Source organism: Rhinoderma darwinii, chromosome 2 (genome assembly GCF_050947455.1).
Source record: "Rhinoderma darwinii isolate aRhiDar2 chromosome 2, aRhiDar2.hap1, whole genome shotgun sequence".
In the NCBI taxonomy this organism is placed as follows: Eukaryota; Metazoa; Chordata; class Amphibia; order Anura; family Rhinodermatidae; genus Rhinoderma; species Rhinoderma darwinii.
Genome location: NC_134688.1, coordinates 360,299,400 through 360,325,181, shown reverse-complemented (window position 1 = coordinate 360,325,181; position 25,782 = coordinate 360,299,400). Strand labels below are relative to the sequence as shown.

The window sequence follows — 25,782 nt, the reverse complement described above, 5'->3', positions numbered from 1 at the left end:
GCTATGGCGTTCACCTACAGGAGGAGCTGGTCTTGTCGTGACTGGAGATCCTCCATCTCAGCCAGCATGGCTTGTGTCGTCAAAGTCTCAGGTTGACCAGCGGGGTCCATGGCCTGAGCGTACTATCACGAAGCGGGTTAGTGGACCCGCTAGGCCGTAGCGGGAAGGCAGCTGGCCAAACCACAGGAAACCCAAGAAATACAATGTCCCGCACAAGGGTACCTGAATAGTCCAGATGGTGGCCGCAGCACTGGCACAGATGAGACGGGTGCAGCAGATAGTGCCAAATGTGGCGGATGACACAGGAGCCGCAAGTTGTGCCAGATGTGGCGGATTCCTCCGGACGTGGCAGATGACACAGGACGTGGCGGATTCCTCCGGACGTGGCAGATGACTCCGGACGTGGCAGATGACACAGGACGTGGCACGACTTGATACTAAGGCAAAGCACGGGAAACAGGTGCGGGGAACAAGGCACGGGTAACAACAGGAATGGGAAACACTAAGGGACCATTTGCAAGACAGACTGAGAAAACTAACAACGCTCAGGCAAGGATTAGAAGGCCAGGGGCCTTCTTATAGACCAGGAAATCGTGGCAGTTGATGATGATGACGATTTCCTTATTGCGCGCGCTGGCTCTTTAAGGCCGGGCGCGAGTGTGCGCGCGCACCCTACGGGACACAGCCGAACGGAGCAGAAGTGAGCGCTGGCGTCTCCTAGGAGGGAGACGGGGACCAGCGCTCACAGATCCATGGTTGCGGGCGTCGGGAGGTGAGTGAACCCGACGGCCCGCGGCCATGGACGCTACACAGACCACATTTTATTAGTAATCAATGCAAAAATCCCGGTAATTCCAAAGGGTTCATATACATTTTCGTGCAACTGTACCTACACTACCAGTATATATTTCTATTACCCAATAATAAGGTAGGAAAGCTCTAGAAAAAACTATAGACATAAGTTGATTTAGGATAGTCTGTGCCTGCTGAACTATAAGCAAAATACATGCAAATTAGATTTACCTATTGAAAGTTTGCTCTATTAGCAGACTTGCTCCCGTTCCTGGAAGGACCTATTCTGATATCGGATACATGTTAGTATGATCATTGCTGCCAATATAATCCTTATAATATAAAAGGATATACTCACAGTGGTGTTGCACAATGCATCAAATTATTGCTACTATCTTGTTCCTGTTCTTGATACTGGTTCAATACCATGAATTTGCAGCAGGTTCAGCCCACTAGAACTTCAGAGAATATGGCACATGCACTGTTCTCTGTCTTTAGTGCCCGCTCCAAACCGTTGCTTGTTAGTGCGCTGCCGGCAGCATCACAGAAGGAGGGAGGAATGCTGCTCCTTTCTTTCTCCACTGCCACCAATGATGATCTGAATATGACTAGGAGGGACTAAGATGTGTGAAGGGACAGAGAGGGAGGAGATTGTCGCAAATGGCACAGGCAGTGAGTTCCTGATGACGTGCCAGTGCCTGTGTCGCTCAACCGTGCTATACTACAGTGACAGCCCAGCCCCAGACAGGTATTAGACCAGACCAACAACCTGAAATAAAAGGCACTAGAGTAGGCACACCACACTAATATGTTTTTCAGCCAGCATTGAGGAACATTGGGGTTAATGTGACTCACATTACCCCAAATGTTGCCATTATGAGGGGGAAACGATGGGGTCACTTATTAATGTGAGGCACATGGCGTAATGAATTTAGTACCGCCACGTGCCTCACATTAATAGTAATTAACCCCATCATGTACCTCACACATAAACCAAATGTTGCCTATATTTGGTATCGAGAATTCTAATACTACTCTAAGTATCGGTATTGAAGTCCAAAATATTGTCTCCCGACAACTCTTCTACACAATAAGGTTATAAATTATTGAGAAGTAAAAAGTTTCTTCAGGAACTGGGACTATGGCTTCAGGCTGTAGAGCTTGCTTCCTGCAAAATCAATTTACCAGGCTGCTCTATATAGATGAACTAAGTATGGAACTCTCTATAGATACAACTCAATAACAAAATTAGAACTGGTACATACCTGCTGCGTCCCATCATCTGAAATTGGACACTTGCATGTTGAGCAAAGTGGTTCTCGAATGCAGGAATCGGCTCCTCTCCATCCAGTAATCTCACTACGTGCATCATTGTTTGACATGTAGGTTTTCTTGGAAAGAGCTTTCCTATTTACACTAAGTGAAACATAAAATATGTGTGAGATTCATTCCTAGGTTTTAGTCGGTAACCTAGCACAATATAACTTATGTGCAAAGGTGTAGTCTGAAATAATTTTTACTAATATTTTACTAATCTCGAATTTCTTAGATCAGCTATGGCCATATATTTAATATAGACTGTATACACGCACGATGAAGATTTTATGCCACCATACAGGACTTATTCCCCACACCTCTCCAAGTATATTTCTGGGTAATTCAGAGTTAATAATATCAAGGAAAATAAATGAATGAGGTGCAAGTGTATTTTGCGGCCGTGCAATTGCGGATCTGGGGCTATCTCTGTAGATGGGAAGAGAGATGCGGGATGTACATTAAAATAATGCATTCTTTACGGATCATAGCCGTACGCCAAACAGTTCTTGACTATATGGTTCACAAGCAGGTATTTTTACGAGCGCAAAATTCAGTTAACCGGAAGAAGTCCTTTGGGTCCACAAAACTTATGGCTTTTATGTCATTGATTATCAAAATTTTCCTTCTAAAATATATCAGTAGAAACTTTTTTTTTTAACAATTGTAACACATTTGACTACTGTAGAATGCAGAAAATAGAACATTTGCATTTCTTGTATAGGAAATTATTGTCTGATCATGGATACAGAAAACATGTTTTGCATGATTAAAAATTTACTTTACAGTATAGTCACGGTCCCCAACATATTGAATATCATTATGATAGAAATCAGAGGAGGTTCCAGGGCAAACCATCGGCACTGTAGAGCTCTTTAGAGCAAATAATTCTGCAGCAGTGGAACATAGATGAAGCTGGGATATATTAAAAAAGCAAGACTCACTCCAATAATTCCTTCTGTTCTATAATATGTTTCAGTTACCTTCTATGCTAAATATAGATGAGTTCAGGAGGAGATACCAGTGTAAGACTTCAGAAGGTTTTCAAGGACCCCATCTGACCACCAGGATTACAAGCCTCGTATTGGGCCACCGAGCATTACAGGGATCCCACAATCACAATGGATTATAGAACCCCCAACTTGTCCACAAAAGATTAGAACCAACCAGGGATCACAGAACACCACAATAGACCAAAAGGGAATACGATACAGCTAAAGTCATTAATAAAATTAAAAAATCATTCCAATTTAAAATTATATCAGGCGCTAAGCTTAGATGTATACTGTAAGTACTGGTAGTCAACTATTACTAGTCATTTAAAGTTACCATTATTGTTTTACTTCAAATTACAACAAAGGAGATTGAAAGTTATATCAGAATCCAAAGCCGTAGGTGTTTACCAGACAAGGCATCACAAATTGTCCACTAACAACATCCTTAAAACAGACCGCAACAGCAAAATGAAAAATGAAACCTTTTTTTCTAAACAGCCTGAAAACTAAAACAAAGGAGTTCATGGGTAGAACAATAAATAAAGTCTATGGATACGGATACAGCTAGTTGTATTTCACACAGAGATAGCATCGATTTTGTGATAACAATTCCCTATATAGTGTTGTTTGCAGATTTACAAATCTCTACTAAGATGTACTGAAGAGCATTGCACACAGAAAATGAAACACAAGTTTTACATTTATGCAAATGAATCTCTGCAAAAGATTTATCTATTCAACTTAAAGCTTTGTTCAAACATAAATACGATCATGCAAAATACCACTCAAAGATTGCCTTTAAAAATGTTCTTACAATTTAGTCAAATTTATATCCCAAATACTGATTCAAATACTTGCCATGTGCCCTTTCAGTAAAAATGTGGCCCCTTAAAATGGCTTTTCACAGCACTTTTCTGCGGGATATTTTCATGGTATTTTGGTTCAAAATATTGGGTCAGATATTTATTTTGTTAATGTTACTCTTTTAGGGGTGATGGCTTATTATGGGCATCAGACCCGGGACAAGCGGTAGGCAGAATAGGCAGCAGCCGAGGGCACCATTGAGGAAGAGGAACAATTTGTGACAAGCAATGCTCTACTTTTACATTTTCTGCAGTCAATCGGATGCTAAGTCTGAGTGGTTGATGCTGTTTAACATGGTATATACATATACAGACGTTAGATGCACAGACATAATATGAATGTTCAACAGGGCCAAATGTGCATGTTACTGAGGGAATCAGTGCTGACCGCTGTCATTGTCTATCTAACAGCTATTATGCTGAACATCCGGAAACGAGGATGGGGGAATGTTTTCTAAGGAAATGTTCACATGTTGTCGATTGTCTGAATTTATGAGCGGATTCTTCACATACATCCAAAAAGAATCCACATCATCAGCAATGAATGTGAATGTGGTTTTCATGATCGCAATGCAGATTTTATAATCCAGAGCATGCTCATTATTTATGCTGATTCTGCACTAAAATGCTGTGGATTAGATCCACTGAACTTCAATAGCACTTACCTTGAGCAACTCTGCATGCAAATCCACCGCAGAAACCGCAGATTAAGCCAAATATCCACGGAGGAATAGCCTATTGCAAATCCTGACCATGTGAACATACCCTAAAACCGCTGCCTTGGGCACCTAGAGAACTTGTCCCATCCCTTATGGGCATTGCCTCAGCAGTCACAATCCTTTAATTGTTTTTATTACATTTCTGTCTGGTTTGCTGTTATGTAGTATTTAGGTTATTTCCCACCTATATCCACTGCATGTAATTCCATTACTTGGACATTTTTTTTATTTTTGAAAGCCGAGCCGTGCTTTCTATCACCCAAGTGCATAAAAAGTGCACAGGAATGCGGTCTATCGCAGCCCTTCTCTTAAAAGAGAGAGGCCCCGCATAACCATTCCCCGACCCTCCAAACCATAGGCCTAGAGGATTGAGGATCGATGATCCCCCCCCCTCACCGAAGCTTAGGGAGACCCAAACACACTCCTAGGCTTCTACCTGGGCTGCCACCCCAGTGTCCACCTAGGAGCCTGCATCAAGGTCGCACCTCCCCTCCGAAGAAGGGAGGCCGGGTTGCAGGGGATAACGGAACCAGATGGCCACACATTTTCCCCCTAGACCTCAGGAGGGTCCCAAAAGGCCACATCCCAAAATCCCTGTGACAAACACACAGTGAAAAAACAAAATTAAATAAGTGGATGTGCGCTGTGATACAGCCTGGACATCCGCCAGGTATAAAAATTCCTAAACTCCCAGCCAGAAGGCCGGGAGAATAAAGGTGTGTGCTCAGAAGTGTGAAAGAGGAGTGCGTGCAAATGTGCCTTCACTCAGTGGGATCCCACCCCCAGTGAGTTAGGGCACCCCAGGGTCACCAGCCCTGGGGCACATAGCAACTCGGGCTTCCAAACTACCCGACCTCCTGACCTCGATCCGGCGGTTACCTACAAATAGTACCTTTAAACCAAGTGCGTACACCAGAACGATGACCGTTGTGGTTCCCTGCCCTCACCTCGGCGTTCTGTCATCCCTCTATGATGGCCCATCAACAACCGGCAGAGATGATTACTAACCTCAGCTTGAGCAGGTACTACACTTGATCTTAGACAAAAGGCCGAGAAGCGATTACTTGGACATTTTAGTGACCCCAATAAGAAACAGAGCTGTACTCATACAGTATATGTGACAACCGATTCAAGACTGAGTCTTTAAGAAAAGTTAATGAGATATCGTCACACATCGCGGTAATTATTAAACTAAAGCATATGGAGCGAGGCATACATGATTGGTCAATGGCCCCATAAATAGGGACTAGGTTGAATAGAGCGCCACCCCCAGATGAAGGCGCAAGCCAAAACACGCGTTGGGGTAGGACGCCACTCCAGGGAACAAGACATGACTGGTCAGTATTGGTGATATATATGGATTATGATGATATCTCATTAACTTTGCACTTTTTATGAGGCAATATTTTGGTTATTTAAGTAGTAGGCCATGGGTATGTATCTGTACTACTTAGAATATGGTTATTGATTGTATACCAACTTGCTAGCCACTGGCAATTTAGCCTTTTTTCTCTGAACCATACTACCTGTATATACTGCACTTTAGTATTTTCTTTTATCATGTGCGTTACATTTCATAGATCTCCATAACATTTGCATATGATATCCTTGTTGTGGTGATCCTATGGTCATCAGTGTGGATTCATTTTTTATGTATTGTAGTTTTAAATAATATGAATTAAAGTATTCATTTTTATTGAGCTTAAAGACTCAGTCTTGAATCGGTTTTCATATTTAGGTTATTTGTTTAGTCTTTCGTCGCTGTTGAATTATTACCAATTGGTTTAGACTAAGAGGTGCCCATTATCATTCTTTACTTAGCACACATCCATATTCATATTTTCCCAAGTTCTATAAACCCCCAAAAATTATTTAAATGTTACAAATATTTACTTTTGTTCGCCAGGCACAAAAAATATTTCTGGAGCTCACATGCTCACCTTTTGCAGAGAAGGGATTTCAGTCGACTGCAGGCAGCTGGTGGCTTTGAGTATTTGTTGAATTCCTTTTTTTCATCCCCATTCTGTGATTTGTGTAATTTTCTACATAAAAGCAAATTAAATAATTATAAGGCTATTTCTAACAAAGTGGCTGTGGGCAAAATCACTTGTTTATCTGTAGTTTTAGTGCCGTCTATGTAACATGCAAAATAAAACCTTTTTAATATAAGGCAAATTTATTCTAGGTAAAAAGCATTACATTTCTGACCATAACGCATTATGTGTAATAGCCCCATCTATAAACCTGTATCACATATGTGACGGGGAATTTGCATATCACTTAATAGGACAACCTCAAGCAACAATTACAACCGCCCTCCCTGTATTTTTTAAGAAATAATAATATAAAGTATATGCAAATAAATGTTCTCCTCTGGGGGCTATTATTTTAATCTACAGAGCTTTAATAGTTTTATTCTGCTACATTTTGTGAAAGTACATTGTGGAACATGAATGGAAAATGTTTATTGTCTAATTCACTTATTGTATCTGTAATTCTTTTTATATGTATAAGGAAATGGAGTTTAGAACCCAAAAATATACTATGCTACCCCTATGTTTTTGTTTCCTTAAAGTGTTACTTTCTTAAGTGTCACTTGTTTTAATAGGTTGTTAAAGTGACATGTCAAAAGTTTGGGTCAGTGGTGGTCTGACATAGCTTTAATGACCACTTCTACCCTTCGTTCCAGCAACTTAGACCCTGTGAAAGAAGGGATTTTTTTTTTTTTTTTTAAAGGCAGGTATCCTTTAATTGCACAGATATTACTATTAAAAACTATATTCATTATTGTATACATATATAGACAAATATCGATTTGAGTTAAAATACTATATTTGCTTCCTGTCCAGTGATGTACTTCCTTGTAGTCATATGAGGTATCACAGAGATTTTATAAGCACTACCTTGAAAAGATGCCATTGGCATCACTGGAGCTTCCAAATAACAGCTGTGTCAGAGATTCTAAAATATGCCATAGAGGGTAAGATGGCAAAGACCTAGTAGTGGATTGTAAATTGTACAATGTTCATTTAATTTGACTGTTATACAATGGTGTCTGTAGGCCAGAACACCATGTCTTTTGCCCTGTGCCCCTGCGGTTCAAATGTATTTGCGTTGTCAAGTCCTCTCCCTACCCCTTGTTGGACTCCATGATCATGTGCCTTTTTCATCCATTCTAAATATGTAACCATTATCTATATTAGGAGTCATGTGCATTTGAAGTTATCAGGCCTGTATTATTGTGTCATAAACATGATTTCTTGCCGGATATGCCCCATAAACTCGGCTGTACTATGTACTGTATGTGTTTGTTTTGTCTGTATGGCACATAATGTATTGAATGATAAATCATAGTAATACAGTAGAATTTCTTTTATGTGGCATCTGATAAGCCATAAAGTCTGATAACATGACACAGAACTGCAATATAATAAGAATTCCACAAGATCAAAGGCAGATGACTGAACAGACACGACCAACTCAGAAATCCATCTGATTAAAAAGTAAAGTTATAGTAAAATATTGTCTTCTTTGTTTGTTTTTTTAATTCAGGCTTTCTTCCTGAAGATATTGTAACCTTACAAATGTGTTTTATACTCTTTTGTATGCCCTTCCAATAATCCAGAATATTTGATCATATAGGTCCCATCCATGCTAGATGAAAGGAGTTTTACGGCAATAGATCACATACAGTATACAGCATACAATGAAAATCATTGTTTTGGTCTCCTACCTCTGTCTCTTTCCGCTATTTAAACCTGACACCCTGTTGCTCTGTGTGGATACAATCTGACAATGAACTGTTCCTAGAAGCAGCATCAGGCACATTGGTCCAGCCTGCTCACTCACGCTTGCCACAGGAACCATGCAATACAGCACAATAGCGGTCACTATGGAAATAGTATATGAACAAAAACTAAGTGGATACAAAATGAAAAGCATTGCATTAATTACACAAATTCCATGACATTTCTGGAGATTTTAGCAGCAAAAGAGATTGAAAAAAACCCAAAACAAGGTAATTCTATCTCAGCCCACACATGATAGCAACAGCCAAGAGTGTGGGATGTGCAGCAAGAGTTGAAAATAGAGATCAGATACCATGAATACAACAGGAGGGATGGATCAAGCTGGTACGATATTTGCGCTGTTCAGGTGGAGAAACTGAGCGAACATTCATGATTCTTTGCTTTTTAGCCTTTATCTGTGGTTTTATTCCACCTGATATCTTACAAAAATGACACAAGTCAAATAATACCTGTTATTACTTATTTGACTAAACTCCAAAAAGTTTCTTTCAAGGCTTAAAGTGGTTTTCCCACCAAAGGCATTTATGGCTTATCCACACGATATGCTATAAATGACTGATTAATGGGGGTCCCACCTCTATCGGTAGCACTAGGGTCTGGTGACTCCTGATCTGCCAGGTTAGGCAGATTACGGCCGCATACCAGGTGGAGATAGAATAGTTGTCTACAGTTCTCTCTCTTTAGGTGTTTAACAAGATGGAGAAGACAACAACAACAACAACAACATGTAACGTGCTACAACCATGTTATATCCAACCATGTGATACCATCTTTGGTCCAATAAAACTTTAAATTTGGATACAGAATTCACCCAAATTCAAAGTATTTTTACCAGATTAAAGAAAAAGTCTGATGTTTGCTAAACTACGCCTGTTTATAGGAGGATACATTGTGAGGATTCATAAACAGGTTGGTGTCGTAGCAATAGATATCTACGTACCACTCATCATTATGTAAAGTCCACCATTGTTGGTAGATTCCACTAATTGTAATGGGATTTGATGATAATCTGAGGTCTACATTGTGCTATTAATATTAAATTGTCAGTAGATCCAACCAAAATTGGCAGAAACTGGCTACACATTTTTAAAATGTCTTTTGCCACCTAAAGTCGGTTACACACGTAAGACAATGATCGGGCGCAACGCCATGGGATCGTTGTACGAACAATTTTACCAGCAATAGTGGAGACGAAACTGGCCAAATCAAGGATTCAGTTTTAAAAAAATTTACTCCCTGGGGCTGGCGCAAAGTTGCAAACGATTGGCTGCATTTGGCCAATCATGCCATCCATATGTAGCTTCAATCCACCACAGCCACGGGTGATCGTTCATGTTAACTTTTTAAACGATGGTCAGCCAAAATAGGCCAAGTTTTACCTAGTGTATGCCCAACTTTAAGTTAATTATCTAACCTTTAATGCCCTTTTGTTTTTTCATTAATCTAACTATGTCCAAAATTCTGCACGGATTAATTTCCTGCCATATTTTTATAGGGGTCAGGAGTCTATTTTTCTGATACAGAGCTCTAAATCCCTTGCATAGAAATACAGCTAAAGATAAAAAAAAAATCTGCCTGAATGCAGCCACCACTAGATGGAGCTTAGGTCTTTACTGCAGTTTTATTCTTGAGTTCAAAGTATAAACAAGTATAAACAGCATTCAGTTAGTGCCTACGCTCCCCCTAGTGGTAGTGGCATGCAAGCAGAATTCTATTATATCTTACTATGTCTATGCAGGGGGTTCAGAGCTCTTAATCTGACAAATAAAAACATATATTAAACTGAGAATATGGGGACCTAAAAAAAGACATGGTGTTAAAAGATGGACTTTTAAGGTATGGCTAACTAAATCTCTAATGCCTTATAAACACCTACAGTCAGATCTATTGATACAGTTGTTAGGATCTTTAAAGCTCCCACTGGCCCTTAGCTTTGATTCACTGACAAGATATACTATTTTTATTATATTTTTATATAATTTAATACAAGAATTGTAAATGCATATCACTTATAAATTGCAAGAAATTAAATTAAGATTTATTTCACTCTATGGGGTGCGGTGGGGGTGCGGGGGGTTAATTACACAATCGATGCCAGTCTCCTGACAAAGAATAGTCAAGATTAGCGCAAAAGCTAGGCGACTCCGAATTTGTTTTTTCAGCTGCTTCCACCACTTTTTAAAAAGTGGGCATAGCTTAGCGGAAGGGGACGGACGCCACCTGCAGTCCGGCACATTTACTATGATTTACCCCAAAAACTCGTAGCTGGCGTAGATTTTCCTTTCTTGTGAACATACAGCCAAAGATCCAACAAAATTATTAAGAGGCATGTATCTCTTAATAAATGAATAGCATCTTACTCCAGCAGCGGTGTATGAAGTAAATCTCCCCGTATGTATTCATCTAACATTCAGTCATTAGGATTAAGCATCAGTTCAAGCTCTGAGAGATGGGTTCATAGTCAGGTTATGGGGGTCACACAGAAGAAATTGACCTTGAGGGATAGAAATATAAATGAAAATATATGGCTATAAAATAAATATCTTTGTTTTTCCCTATTCCATATTTATTATAAACACAAGCAATTATATTTTATCTGTCAAGTGAAAGTGAAAAGATTAAATCAAGCGTGTAACTGGTTGACATAGTTCAGCATAACTTGCAGCAAAGGGCAATATGCTATTGGGCGGATATAGCTATAAATGCCAGGCACCACACTCTCCACAGTAAGGGCTTATTCAGACAAACGTATAATACATCCGTGCTACGCCCGTGATTTTCACGCTCGTCGCACGGACCTATGTTAGTCAATGGGGCCGTTCAGACTGTCCGTGATTTTCACGCAGCGTATGTCCGCTGCGTAAAACTCACAACATGTCCTATATTTGGCCATTTTTCGCGCATCACGCACCCATTGAAATCAATGGGTGCGTGAAAACCGCGCACGGCACACGGACGCACTTGTGTGCCACGCGTGATGCGCGCTACAGTAGTCAAAACTATGAATGAAAACAGAAAAGCACCACGTGCTTTTCTGTTTACAAACAGAAAAACAGAGTGTCATAATGATGCCGGATGCGCGAAAATCACGCAGCCACGCATCATATGCGAAAATGGTGGTACTGCATTCCAATGGGGATAAGTATACCGCCGCCTAAAAATACAGTGGTATACTGTACACTCCACGTAAAAGAAAAACGTAGCAGCACTGTGTGTGTGTGTGTGTGTGTGTGTGTGTGTGTGTGTGTGTGATGATGGTTGGTATGATTATGATATGATTTCTTTTTTTGTGAAACAGCAACTCCCAGCATATCCTTACCATTGTTCAGGCCATGCTGGGAGCTGGAAACAATTTAGTGGGAATCTATACGTCAGGGGTTGCACTAAATTGAGCTGTATTTGTGCTGGTGCTGTATATATATATATATATATATATATATATATGTACTGAGCTTGGTTCTGGGGCTGTATTTATGTACTGAGCACTATTCTGGTGTTGTGTACAGAACTATATTGCTTGTAAAATGTACAAATGTTTTTATGCTCGAGTTACATAAAAAGAAATGTGGAACAGAAATGACACGTCGATTGGTAGAGAAAACAAAAAACATGGCGAGGGGGAAGGAGATGTCGGGAAAGTGGTTGGGGGAGGGGGGGCGCCAATCTGAATCTTTTCCCTGGGTGCTGGAGAACCTAGCTATGCCTCTGCATACTCCAACTGATGCCATATCTCTCCTAGAACCCCCGATTTCAGTTCGTCCAGGGAAAAACTTGTTCAATGATACAGAAACTCACACAGAACTATGCAGGTTGGTAACAGTGAGCAAGATGGGCCTGTATTGCGCACTGCATTACAGGCTGAAATGTACATGAGGCCTAAAGGCATACTATCACTAATAATATGACAGGGCTAGATGTGCAGATATTTATTGGTTGAACACCTATTTTATGTCTTTATTGGGTAAAATGGGGGAAAAACCTTTGAATATGACATAATTAGGTCAAGTAATAATAATAAACCTTACTTTTCCTTCTTGCCATTTAAATCCATTCTTTGTTTAACAAGGCACAAATCCTACACCAGGGGTCAGGTGGGAATTGACTAATCTTATGTGCCAGGCTTCACAGAGTTGTTTTCCATGCTGAGTACAAAAGACTTTATCAGAGGAGCAGATTTCTGTGAACCTTTGAGACTTCTAATGGCTTTGTGAATATAAATAGTAACCATAGTATAAGATTCCGAAAACTCCCGAAGGTATACACCTTAATGTGGCGAGGTCCGAGCTTTACTAATTAACATGTAGGTAAGATATTAGTTAAAAAAATAGATTATTTTATGGCTTATTGGACGTTACAGCATAAACAAGAATATTAGTTGTATTTTGTGATTTCGAACGTTCTTGTATTGTGGCTCCAGGCCTCATTCAGTAGACATCTTTTTTTAAGGAACATTTGGGAGCTTTTGTAGTTATTTTACAAGAGAAAAGTACACAAAGATGCTTCTGCACACAATCCATTCAACTTCAGATAACTTAGGCATCACTTCAATAATCTACTAATGAAAGAAAGTTTTAAGGGGTTATCCGGGGACCCAAAAATATTAATGCAATGCAATTTAAAGTAAAAAAAGAAGTCACTTACAGCTGATGCTCTGCTCGGGAACTCCAGCGATGGGAAACCCCTGAAGTCAATGACCGAATGTCGGGAGCAGTGCTGGAGTCCCGAGCAAAGCGCCAGCTGATGCTCTGCTCGGGGACTCCAGCAATAGGCAATGTGACAGCCCCTTGCGGTCATGCCATTGGTAACACGCCGACACTAACCGCACAGGAAGCAAGCCCTCAGTCATGTGGGGCATTGTTGGCGCATCATCAATATTAGAAAAGCTACAGGACTTCCGGGAACAATTCACCGCGTTTGAACTGCGCGATTTAGTACCGGATTTTAATTAACGTATATTAGTAAGTGACTTCTTTTTATATAAAAATATTAATGCAATGCAATTTTTGGTCCCCGGATAACCCCTTTAACGTTTTTCTGTCACTCTGCCAGTTATGGACACCTATTGTCTACAAGCTATTTTACTAGAGCCTACTAGAAAAAAATATTGCCCTAACAACTGGCCTCTCTGTGATCATTTAAAAAGATAACATTTCCGGATAAAAGACCCCCAAATTCAAGTACCATTAGCAAGACATTTATAAGGCACTATATATTAATATAGCAGAGCTCAATTTAACATATATAAATGCTTTTCATTTATTAATTTTTTTACACTTCCAGCTAATGCTGTTTTTGTTTGGTGTACAAAAACACCCTAAGGCCCCATGCACACGACCGTATATTTCATCTGTAATTACGGACCCATGCATTACTATTGGCCACGGACACACTTCAGTATTTTTACTGATGGGTGTCCGTGCTGAAAAAAATCTAGAACCTGTCCTATTCATGTCCATAATTTTGGCACGGACTCTCCCATACAAGCCTATGGGCGCTTCGGTAAATATGGACAGCTACGGATGTGCATCCGTAAACCGTCCATATTTACGGAAGCGTTGCAACATGTGACATCATTTGCAGCCTCCCTCTTTTTTTTTTACGGATCAAATACGGATGCAATATGGACCGTATTTACAGACACCCTTCCGTATATACGGATGAATTACGTATGACTACGGATCCATATTTACGGACAGTATTTACAGATAGATGAAAATACGGTCGTGTGCATGGGGCCTAAATTAGCAGTTTTAGGTAATAAAGTGCTTGAATCCAGATACTACCTCATTTCATTTTTATAGGTAAATGTAATAAAGCATTAATAATTTATGATCAATAGATGTGAATGATTATACCTTGCATGATGTAAAGCACCAAGAGCCAAGTGAAGACACCAAGACTGGTCACACGCCTCCACCACTTGCTGAATAGAGGAAACAGTACCACCCTTACTAACCCTTTCCGAGTGAGGGATGTCCATGGGCTTTCTGGTTTAGCTTTGGCAAATGTGGAACCTGAAATAAATGACAAAATTTTTTTATATGAGGAAATCATTTGTCTCTGTAGCAGATATCTACCTAACCCCCTAGTCATCAAGATAAAACTGCTCATTCATCATTACAATTCACCATAGTCGAATAGTTATAAAACAAAATGCTGGCAATCCTCCACAAAAGTGTTGAAATACAGAGATAAATCGGAATACAAAAGTTTAGAGACTAAGTGAGAGCAGCACAGGCTTTGGCAGACCTAGCATGCCCAATTGAATGGCTAGCATGTAATTCTATATTTCCCCTGTGGCAGCCTGTATGGGTGGACAACACTTTCACGGTGATAATGGATGTTCCAAGAGGTAGCTGTTTTTAAAGATGGCAAAATATAAATTAACTGTTAAAACATGAAGATCTAGATGAAAAACCCAAACCCTGCAGAGTTAGCAAATGGGGTGGTGAACCATCGCATGTATTTAGGAATACAAACGATACATCAAGATCATAGGTGTGCTAACAAAATATGAAAAACAATATAGAGTCAAGAATTACATAAGGTATGAACACTAAATAGAGACTCCAATAAAAAAGTTACATCATTTCCCAAAATTTGTCACTGCTGCCCAGGTCACACAACCTCAGCTTCTCGAAGAACATTTTACTGTCCCAAGCTTCATCAGGAAGTCATCAAACTTGTTACTTTGTGATCTCAGTTTGGTGTGAATATGTTATGATGTAGTTCACGGCTATATATATAGCCTTGCACACTATAGTATGTCCTGATACAACCTTTATAATATAGGTTGTTTTGAACATTTTAAAGGAGTTTTCAATAACTTTAATATTGATATCCTATCAATCAGGGTCCAAACTCCAAGTCTCCTACTTATAAGAATCATTGTTTATCCAGCGCCCTATGTATGACGCTGTGCCTGGGTAAACAATGAAGAGGATGCAGTGTCAAGGTCCGCTATCTCAGCTGATCACCGGGTGTCGACCCCCTACCGATCATATACTGATGAACTATCCTAAGGCAATCAGTAATAAAGTCCTGGATAACCCCTTTAACCCCTTAACGACAAGTCACGTACTGGTATGCGGTAGCCGTTGGTGGGAAGTACATTATACAGCAACAGGCGGACTCTAAGATCACTTTGATTCCGTCCGTTTAACACCTTAAATGCCGCAGTCAATGGCGACCGCGGCTTTTAAATTGTTCGAATCATAATGGCGCCTGATCGAACACGGCATCGCGCCTCCTCCTGCGACAGGATCGGCCAGTGATGATGGTTGGTATGGCCCCCAGGTCTGCCATCTTTGTACTCCTTTGAAGCCCTGCCTCTGGCAAGGCTTCAAAGGAGACTGTCAGAATCACGATATACTGCAATTAGTATTGCAGTATATCATGCAAGCGATCCAAAGGTCGATGCTTTAAGTCCCCTAGGGGAGTAATAAAAAAGTAGAAAACAGTTAAATAAAGATTTTCATAATGCTCCAAAAAAAATAAATATTAAAAGTTCAGAAAACCCCCCTTTTCCAATTTCTTCCCTAAAGCAATGTTAAAAAAAAAAGTTAACATAACTGGTATCGCGGCGTCCGTAAAAGTCCGAACTCGGTGAACGACGTAAAAAAATAAATAAATATATAAAACATTCAAATTGCTGTTTTTTGGTCACCTTCGCTGATCAAAAAGTCGCATGTACCCCAAAATGGTATGGGTGAAAACTACAGCTCGTCCCGCAAAATTGAAGCCCTCACGCCTTTAAATTGATGGAAAAATATAAAAGATATGGCTCTCAGAATATGGCGACACAAAAACATTCATTTTTTTTAGCAAATAGTTTTCTTTTTTTAAAAGTGGTAAAACATAAAACAACACATATAAATTTGGTATCGCCGTAATCTTATCAACCTGTAGAATATGGTGAGTATGTAGTTTGTACCACCTGATGGACGCCATAAAAACAAAGCCCCCAAAAAAATGGTGTAATCGCAGTTTTTTGCCAATTTCACCCCACAAAAGTTTTTTTCAGATTCCAAGTACATTATGCGGTACAATAAATGATGCTATGAAAAGCTACTTGGAAGGCGGGGAGGAAGAAACGAAAATGAAAAAAGTCAAATTGGCCTGGTTTTTAAGGGGTTAAAGGATTATTACCAACTGTGATATTTATGGCATATCCACAGGATATGCCATAAATATCCGATAGATGTGGGTGTCGGCTATATTGAGAAATGGGGTCTCCTGACCCATGTTATGTCTGGGGAGGCGGCTGCTGGACTACTGTTCTCAATATAGGTGTAGGTCCAAGAGCTTGGATATGCTATAAATGTCTAAGGCTGTGTTCACATCAGCGTTGTCTTTCCGTCTTTCCGTTGAGGGGTTCCGGAAAGGCAAACAGAAATCTAAGCTTCTGTTTGCATCACCATTGATCTCAATGGTGGCGTAAACTTTGCTAATGGTTTTCGTTTGTCACCGTTGTGACAGGGTTACGTTGTTTTGACGGAATCAATAGCGCAGTCGACTGCGGATCAATGGTGATGCAATCGGAAGCCAAAGTCTCCGTTTGCCTCTCCGTTGAGGGATTCCCCCAACGGAAACCTCAGATGGCACCCCTCAACGGAAAGACTATACTCATGTAAATAGGCCCTAAATTGGGAATACGTCTTTAAGGCTATATCGTTTTTGTAGGTTTTGTATATCCAGTTCTACTCCATATCTATTGAGATAGTTGTTTTTTTTGTAGGTGTAATAACTAGTTCATATTGTGTTTAAAGAGGTTTTACCAGCTTCTGATAACTGATGACCTATCCACCGGATCAGCACAGATCAGCTGGTCCGGTGCATCCGTCCACCGGATGTACAAGCCGGAAGCAGTTAGCTCCGGCCACGGAATAGCGGCCGAGCAGCAGTACTGCAGTGAATAGGAGCGGACCTGCAGTTCTGCAGCACGGCAGCTGTGCTATGTACGGAGAAGACTGCTTTCGGGCTCCGTACATAGAATTATGTGCCGCAACATCCGATGCCCGCAGGCCACAGGAGCGGCTTATCGGTGCGGGGTCCGGGTGATGGACCCGTACTGATGACATACTGATGACCTATCCGGTGGATAGGTCATCAGTTGTCAGAAGGTGGACAACCCTTTAAGACAATTGTGAGCCTTAAAAACAAAACAAAAAACACAATGCAGTGTATTTTCAGCTGTATTTTACATATATTTTCCTTTTCCCAACCATAAATATATATCAAATCTAGATCAAACATAGAAATGCAGATGAAAAGAGGCTCATTGACTTCCATGGATAAAATCTAAAACCAATATGTACGCTGCATATAAGACATATAGATGTAAAAAAAATTAGGCCACATCAATAATTCCTATTAATAGTTCCTCTTGACCACAAGCATCAAATGGAGAAACATTGGGAACCATAAAAGGACTTATTTGTTATCATCTCCCACGTTGTTCCTGCTGTTCATAACATTATTTGAGAATGTACAACCCCTATCATTTGATGCTAGTTTTCCTGAAATTTCACTCATACACTGCCAACTTATGTCTGTAGAGTCCCCAACTAATAAGAAGACCTGAAATATATGCTCTATCCTTGTTAGCCATGTATGATAAGGCTGTGTTATTTATTTTTCGCTACTTCTATAGCGCCAACATACTCTGCAGCGCTGTACATGGATTTTCACATCAGTCCCTGTCCCCAATGGGACTCACAATGTAATTTTCCTATTACTTCTGTTTTGCACAGTTTCTTATCGAGAGTCTAGTTTTATAAGAACTTTTACGATTAAAAATTAACAGAAATAATAATTTTATTTTATTTGTTCGGATAAAGCTTTGTAAAAGAAAGGTCCAGCGACAAAATGGTGGCTAGAAAATCTTTTTTCGTAAGCTGTAAGGTGCGGCAAGTTTTTGAAGGAGTCAGCTACTGTTTTTTTCAAGGTGCACCTGACTAGTGTTTAATAGGTGTGCTTGCCTTGGACTATTAGGGTATGTTCACACGGCCTATTTACGGACGCAATTCGGGCATTTTTGCTCCGAATTACGTCCGAAAATAGCGCCTCAATAGCGCTGACAAACATCTGCCCATTGAAAGCAATGGGCAGACGTTTGTCTGTTCACACGAGGCGTAATTTACGCGCCGCTGTCAAATGACGGCGCGTAAATAGACGCCCGCGTCAAAGAAGTGACCTGTCACTTCTTTGGCCGTATTTGGAGCCGTTATTCATTGACTCCAATGAATAGCAGCGCGAATTGCGTCCGTAATGGACGCGGCGTTCAAGCGCCTGCACATGCCGTTACGGCTGAAATTACGGGGATGTTTTCAGGCTGAAACATCCCCGTAATTTCAGCCGTTACGGACGCCCTCATGTGAACATACCGTTAGATCCACAAACAAGAGCCATAAATAATGGGTAGGTGGAGTGAGCAGAAAGATCTTAGCTGGCTTTGTCTGGTGATGGAGAGCATTGTGTTTTGTGTTGATCTAGTTAAAAAAACCTCTTTGATGTGACAAGTCATTCAAATCAACCTCTGTTTTTTTTTAAAAAAGAGATCGAGACAATTGAATCTTTTTAATATTTCCTGGCTTAAGTATGTTTAGGTTTCATATGGGACAGTGCAGAACACACACACATACACATTTGCATATATATTAGAAGCTTTTATGAAGTCATAGTCTAGTAGGGATTATTATTTTTAATTTTTAACAACTTACATGTAGAATAAAGGCAACCTTAGGAAATAGATTATGGCACAGTGGCTAAAAGGTAATGAGATACATTTTTTGATAGTTTTGTAAGATGACTGAATTTAATTGGCAAAGATTTCACATATTGTTTAAATTTGTCAAAATGGCACAATCGGCATTTATAGTTTTTTTTATTCTGTAAGCTACCTCATGACTGGTGTACATATACACCAATATTTAGCGGTAAAAAAAAAATGGTTCACAACTATAATCATTTTAGCAAAGTTTTGGACTCATAGCAACACATCTAATTTTCTAGAAATTTTTCAAAACTTTTGAGGCAGTTGTAAAAAGTGTCTAAACACCGTGCAGTTATTCATATATTTTTTTTCGATTGACACAATTTTCTTAGTAAATCTTCCATAAACTTGAACATTTGGTTGATCTAAGCATGAGTATTTAATTATTGCAGGCAAACTCAGAAAGCTCCTTCACCTGTTCATATTCAGGGGTTAATAATAGCAATTTATACTCAGTCATTCATTCTTTTGCCAAAAGCAAGTCAGAAGACCACTTAATCCCGCCAAAAAGCAGCAGGCATTCTATCTTTAAAGAGGCTCTGTCACCAGATTGTGCAACCCCTATCTGCTATTGCAGCAGATAGGCGCTGCAATGTAGATTACAGTAACGTTTTTATTTTTAAAAAACGAGCATTTTTGGCCAAGTTATGACCATTTTCGTATTTATGCAAATGAGGCTTGCAAAAGTACAACTGGGCGTGTTGAAAAGTAAAAGTACAACTGGGCGTGTATTATGTGCGTACATCGGGGCGTGTTTACTACTTTTACTAGCTGGGCGCTCTGATGAGAAGTATCATCCACTTCTCTTCAGAACGCCCAGCTTCTGGCAGTGCAGATCTGTGACGTCACTCACAGGTCCTGCATCGTGTCGGACACATCGGCACCAGAGGCTTCAGTTGATTCTGCAGCAGCATCAGCGTTAGCAGGTAAGTCGATGTAGCTACTTACCTGCAAACGCTGATGCTGCTGCAGAATCATCTGTAGCCTCTGGTGCCGACACGATGCAGGACCTGTGAGTGACGTCACAGATCTGCACTGCCAGAAGCTGGGCGTTCTGAAGAGAAGTGGATGATACTTCTCATCAGAACGCCCAGCTAGTAAAAGTAGTAAACACGCCCCGATGTACGCACATAATACACGCCCAGTTGTACTTTTACTTTTCAACACGCCCAGTTGTACTTTTGCAAGCCTCATTTGCATAAATACGAAAATGGTCATAACTTGGCCAAAAATGCTCGTTTTTTAAAAATAAAAACGTTACTGTAATCTACATTGCAGCGCCTATCTGCTGCAATAGCAGATAGGGGTTGCAAAATCTGGTGACAGAGCCTCTTTAAGTTTACAATAAGGGTGTGTTCACACGCGGCAGACTTTCTTGCAGAACTTTCAGTGTCTGTTCCTTTAATCTGAATGGCGTTTGCAGAAATCCATGCGCATGCTGCAGAAGCAACCCCATTCCGATCTATGGGACTGATTTGCAGTCTAAAACATTTAATTTTGATTCTACTGCATGTGAATACACCCAAAAGCGTATCGGTCACAAAAATACTCTTTTTCTACGTTTTTGCTCAAATCATTTTAAAATGATATAATATATTCTGCACTTTGAAAAGAAAAAAGGTAAGAGAGGTCATGTATTTGAATTCTCTAATGAGAACATTGGGCCATGTAACATACATGACCTTTATTTCTTTCATTCTGGTCGCCTAAATGCCATTTTATAGTGTACTCTAAACACTATAAGTCCATGGTCCCATAGGAAATAACTGCTGTAGAATGTTACTCTGCCGTATGGAAAAAATTGCCACAATGACATCACTTCTCTGACATCACTCCGTAATCTGCAGCTACTGTGTTACGCTGCACCTCACCGACCTCATGCTCTGCCTCAACCTACATGCACTCTACACAAAATACTATTTATACCGAAAACTCTCTGCTCCCTGTCCGCTTAGGGTATGTGCACACACACTAATTACGTCCGTAATTGACGGACGTATTTCGGCCGCAAGTCCCGGACCGAACTCAGTGCAGGGAGCCGGGAGCATCATAGTGATGTACGACACTAGGAGTCCCTGCCTCTCTGCGGGACACTGTCCCTGTAATCATGTTTTCAGTACGGGACAGTTGTCTGGCAGCGAGGCAGGGACTCCTAGCGTCGTACATAACTATGATGCTAGGAGCCCGGCTCCCTGCACTGTGTTCGGTCCGGTACTTGCGGCCGAAATACGTCCGTCAATTACGGACGTAATTAGTGTGTGCGCACATACCCTAACTCTGCTTTCTAGTCCATGTGCACTGTTTGCATCTGAATCAAAGGTCAGAACAAATATCTGAATAATAATTTACCCAGGGCTATCACTATAAGAAGGGGGCCTCCAAGAAGGTTTCACCTTCTTCATATGGAATGCTCTGCCACAAAATGTTATGTTTAATTTGTTGAAAGATTTGAAAAGTTGCCTGAATGCCTTTCTTGAAATAAATATTTTTATATGTTATATGCACTAAATTACTAAAGATGGGCTGTCGATTCAGGAATTTATTCTGATTGTCATCTTTTAAGTGGGGAAGAGATTTTTTACTCTAATATAAAAGGTACTTGGAAACTACTATATAGGGTTTTGTTTTGTTTTTTTTGCCTTCCGCTTGATCAAGACTGCAGCATAATATATATAATTATGTTACTATAAAGATGATCCCTGTTCAACTTTAAGGTGAAGGAAGATCTAGTTTTCTAACTTCCCTTAGGCAGTATCTGCTTATGTTTTTTGAAAATGAATATAGAAGGAACACAGGGAGTAACAAAGCTGTGTATAAAAGCCCTATATGTTTGCATATCTGGCACTAGTGGAACATAATCGAGGCCAGCCACACCCCTCCCATAGGAAACAACCGCATGAAATCACTTGGTCCCCCACACTTCCATGCAGCCCTCTCCTTTTTTAACAGGAAAGCGCTCAATCAGTGTCTACTCTTAGTAACTTCATCTTCCAGTGTATAAAATCAAGTGAGCAAGTTTTCCATAGATCAGCTTCAGTGTGAATCCACATTGGGATTGGAAAATCGAGCGATCTGAGTCACTCCGAACGAGTAATGGTAATCGGTCCTAGACTACCTGGGGCCAGTACATCAAAAACTGCCAACCTTGTGGGGTTTTCTCGTGCATTGGTGTCGAGAGTATACCGAGAGTGTTGTGATCGATAAAAATCATCCACCAAAAGGGGATCCCGTGGCTGAAAAAAAAAAAAACTCGTTGATGAAAGGGGTCAGAGAAATATGTCAAGAATTTGATGAACAGACAGTGCAAATTGCTGCTGAATACAACTCTGTGGCTCCAACTAACGTGTCCGAATCGTCGTTCCTTAGCACAGATGGGCTATAACAGCAGATGATCAGTTCGCTTGCCTTTGCTGTCTAAGGGAAACAGAAAGGAAAGATTACAGCGGACAAAAGAGCGCAGAACAGTGGAAAAACATTGCCTGGTCAGATTAATCCAGATTTATGTTGCATGGGAGTGTCAAAATGCAAGGAGCATAAAATCGATAAACCCTTCCTTCAGGTGTCCACACTTCAGGCTGGTGGACGGGGAGTAATGGTGGGGGAACGTTTTCTTGGCACACCCTGGGTCCCCTGATACCTGTGGATAAACATTTCACCCCTTAATGACAGCCGATAAGCCTTTTTACGGCGTTCATTAGTGGGCTTTATTCTGATGCAATAGCCTTTTCACGGCGCTGCATCAGAATAAATAAACAGAGCAGGGAGCCGTTAAATCTCCCTGCTCCCAGCTACTATAGGTAGCTGAGGGCTGGAGGCATCCCTGCTCGAACAGGTGAGATCGATATTCGTATCGTGAGATCAATAGCGAGCGCTGCATCTGAGTTGTTTTGGAGAGACGGAGGGATCTCCCTCTCATCCCACCGGCGATAAGATCGCCGAGTGTCTGTGTCTCCGATGGCAGCCAGGGGCCTAATAAAGGTACCCGGGTCTGCCTGTAGTGAATGCCTGCTAGGTCATGCCAGAGGCATGGCCTAGCAAATGCCTGTCCGTTTTACACGGACAGGCAATAATACACTGCAATACAAAAGTATTGCAGTGTATTATAAAAGCGATAGGAGGATCGCATAGTGAAGTCCCCTAGCGGGACTAGTAAAAAAGTAACAAAAAATTACTAAAGTTAATTAAAAAAATGTGAAAAAAAATAAATGAAAAACCCACTTTTTCCCCTTAGAAAATGCTTTACTATTAAAAAAAACCAAAAGAAAGCAAAAAATTAAATAAAAAACAATGGAAAAATTGTTGTTTTCTGTGAATCCTGACTTAAAAAGAATGTGATCAAAAAGTAGCGTTTTCCACCACCAAAATGGAGCTATTAAAAAATAAAACTTGTCCCGCAAAAAACAAGACCTTATGCAGCTGTGTCGACGCAAAAATAATAAAGTTATAGCTCTTCGAATATGACTATGGAAAAACTATAAAAATTGCATGGTCATTAGGGCCTAGAATTCAAGCAGGGGGAAGGGGGTTAAACAACAGGGCCTACTTAATCATTGCGGCTGACCACATTTATCGCTTCATGGCAGATGTTTACCCTATGGCAGAATGACACTTTATCCGCAACTGTGTGAAGCCATCTTGTCTGCAAGGGCCAATATTCCTACAGAATAATTAAAATCTATGCCACAACGAATTGCTGTGGTTCTAAAGGTCAAAGGAGGCTCAATGAGCTACTAAATGGGTGTTTTTAATAAAGTGGTCATTTAGTGTATATACAGCACCAAAACCAAGCTCAGTGCAGAGATCAATTACAAAGTCAGGTTAACCTCTGCCCCAAAAGTATGTACTGTGTGAAATTCCACCTTCCAGTATAACCTGAACAACGTTAGAGGCCTGCTGGGAGTTGTTTCACCACAGTATTGATCAGACACATTCAGAGGCAGAATAAACAGTGACATTCAGTGACTCACAGGTGGCGTCTTCTTTGATGGAGATCGTGCTCTTTCCTTTACTCTCCATCCAGTCCATACTTCTATGACGACTTCCAGCCACGACTCATCTCTGCAAATATTGCTGCCCAGATGTCATGGCTTGTTACTTTTGCAGACCATCATCATACTATGCTTTTGAATATAACAGCACCCCACACTGTGTTCCTGAGTATAATAACTCCACACACTGTGCGCTCTGAATAGTGGTTCACACTTTGTCCCCTAAGTATAAAAGTGTACACACTGTGGACCCCGAATATAATAGATCCACATACTGTGCTCCATAAAAAAACAACATTGCCACAGTCCCCCTGAAAAAAAATCCCCACATTGTGCCCCTTGAATAAGTTAAAGGCTATGTATACCTTTGAAGCCATTTTTTGTTGTTAGCTTTTTTGTTAACCTAACCATTTTGTCTAATATATTTATTAAAAATGTTATTCTATTTTAGCAATGTACCTTCTATGTATCCACTATACCTAAATGCTGCATACCGCAGCTGTAAGTCAAATCAGTCAGATGCACACAGGAGCCACTGTCAATCCAGCTCACTGACACAATATAACACTAATACCGATCAAAGCAAAGTTGACTTGATTGGTATTAGGGTTATATTCTGTGTAGTGGATACATAGAGCTGCGGCGCTAATACTAAATAACATTTTTAATTAATGTATTTTAGAAAAACTGTTAGGATGGGTGGGGGGGGCGCGGAGCAGCTGCGTTGTAGCAGCAGTGGATTAGAAGGCGAGTATTAACTTTTTCACAAGTAGATAGAAAAACCGCAGCACACTCCGGTATCAAAGTATCAAAAGGAGAATCTTTATCCCACCATAAATATCGACGTTTCGACCCAAGTGAGGGTCTTTCTCGAGACTGCTTGAGGTTGACCCTCACTTGGGTCGAAACATCACTATTTATCGTGGAATAAAGATTCTCCTTTTGATACTTTGATACCTGTGTGTGCTGCGTTTTTTCTATCTACTTATGTCTATCTGCAGTTGGACTGGCTACAACTTGACACTGTTTGCACCGATTCAAACCTTTTCCTGTTTAATACCCCTCATGAATTCTTCTGGGACAGTGATGTGCTGCTGATTTCTCTTTTTGTATTAACTTTTTCACTTGATGACGCCATTTGCAGTTAGAATTACAACTTGTATAAAGCCTTAACGCCGTTAATCCAGACCAGATCCAAAAATGTATTTTGGACCACGGACTAGACCCCAAAATGAATCTAGACCCCAGGCAGACAATGGCACAGCAGATCCAAAAATGCATCCTTAGGTCAAGCCTCAAAATTCATACTCAGACCAGACCCCAAAATTCAAACTCCAGGCCCCCTTTATTTACTTACCGCTCCTCTTCATAAGCTCCAGGTCGTTTTTGGCACTAGGAGCAGTGGAGTAACTACCGCCGTAGCAGCAGTAGCGGCTGCTACGGGGCCCGCGGCATGAGGGGGGCCCATGTCGCCCGCCGGCACGGACCCCCACCATGGCCGCAGGCTCTGCTAGCAGCCGCTATAGCT

General features: G+C 40.6%; 1 protein-coding gene across 2 annotated transcripts in view; it reads right to left on the bottom strand.

The window, feature by feature from the left end:
* The window catches only part of PHTF1 (putative homeodomain transcription factor 1), a 163,026-nt gene that overhangs the window by 71,304 nt on the left and 65,940 nt on the right, over window positions 1-25,782 (bottom strand). For both annotated transcript variants that reach the window (XM_075850728.1, XM_075850729.1), the window contains exons 5-8: window positions 14,348-14,506; window positions 8,417-8,573; window positions 6,624-6,725; window positions 2,058-2,208 (exon numbers count right to left, since the gene is read on the bottom strand). In XM_075850728.1, the coding sequence (XP_075706843.1) occupies window positions 2,058-2,208; window positions 6,624-6,725; window positions 8,417-8,573; window positions 14,348-14,506 (569 nt within the window). The remainder of the gene's footprint in view (window positions 1-2,057; window positions 2,209-6,623; window positions 6,726-8,416; window positions 8,574-14,347; window positions 14,507-25,782) is intronic.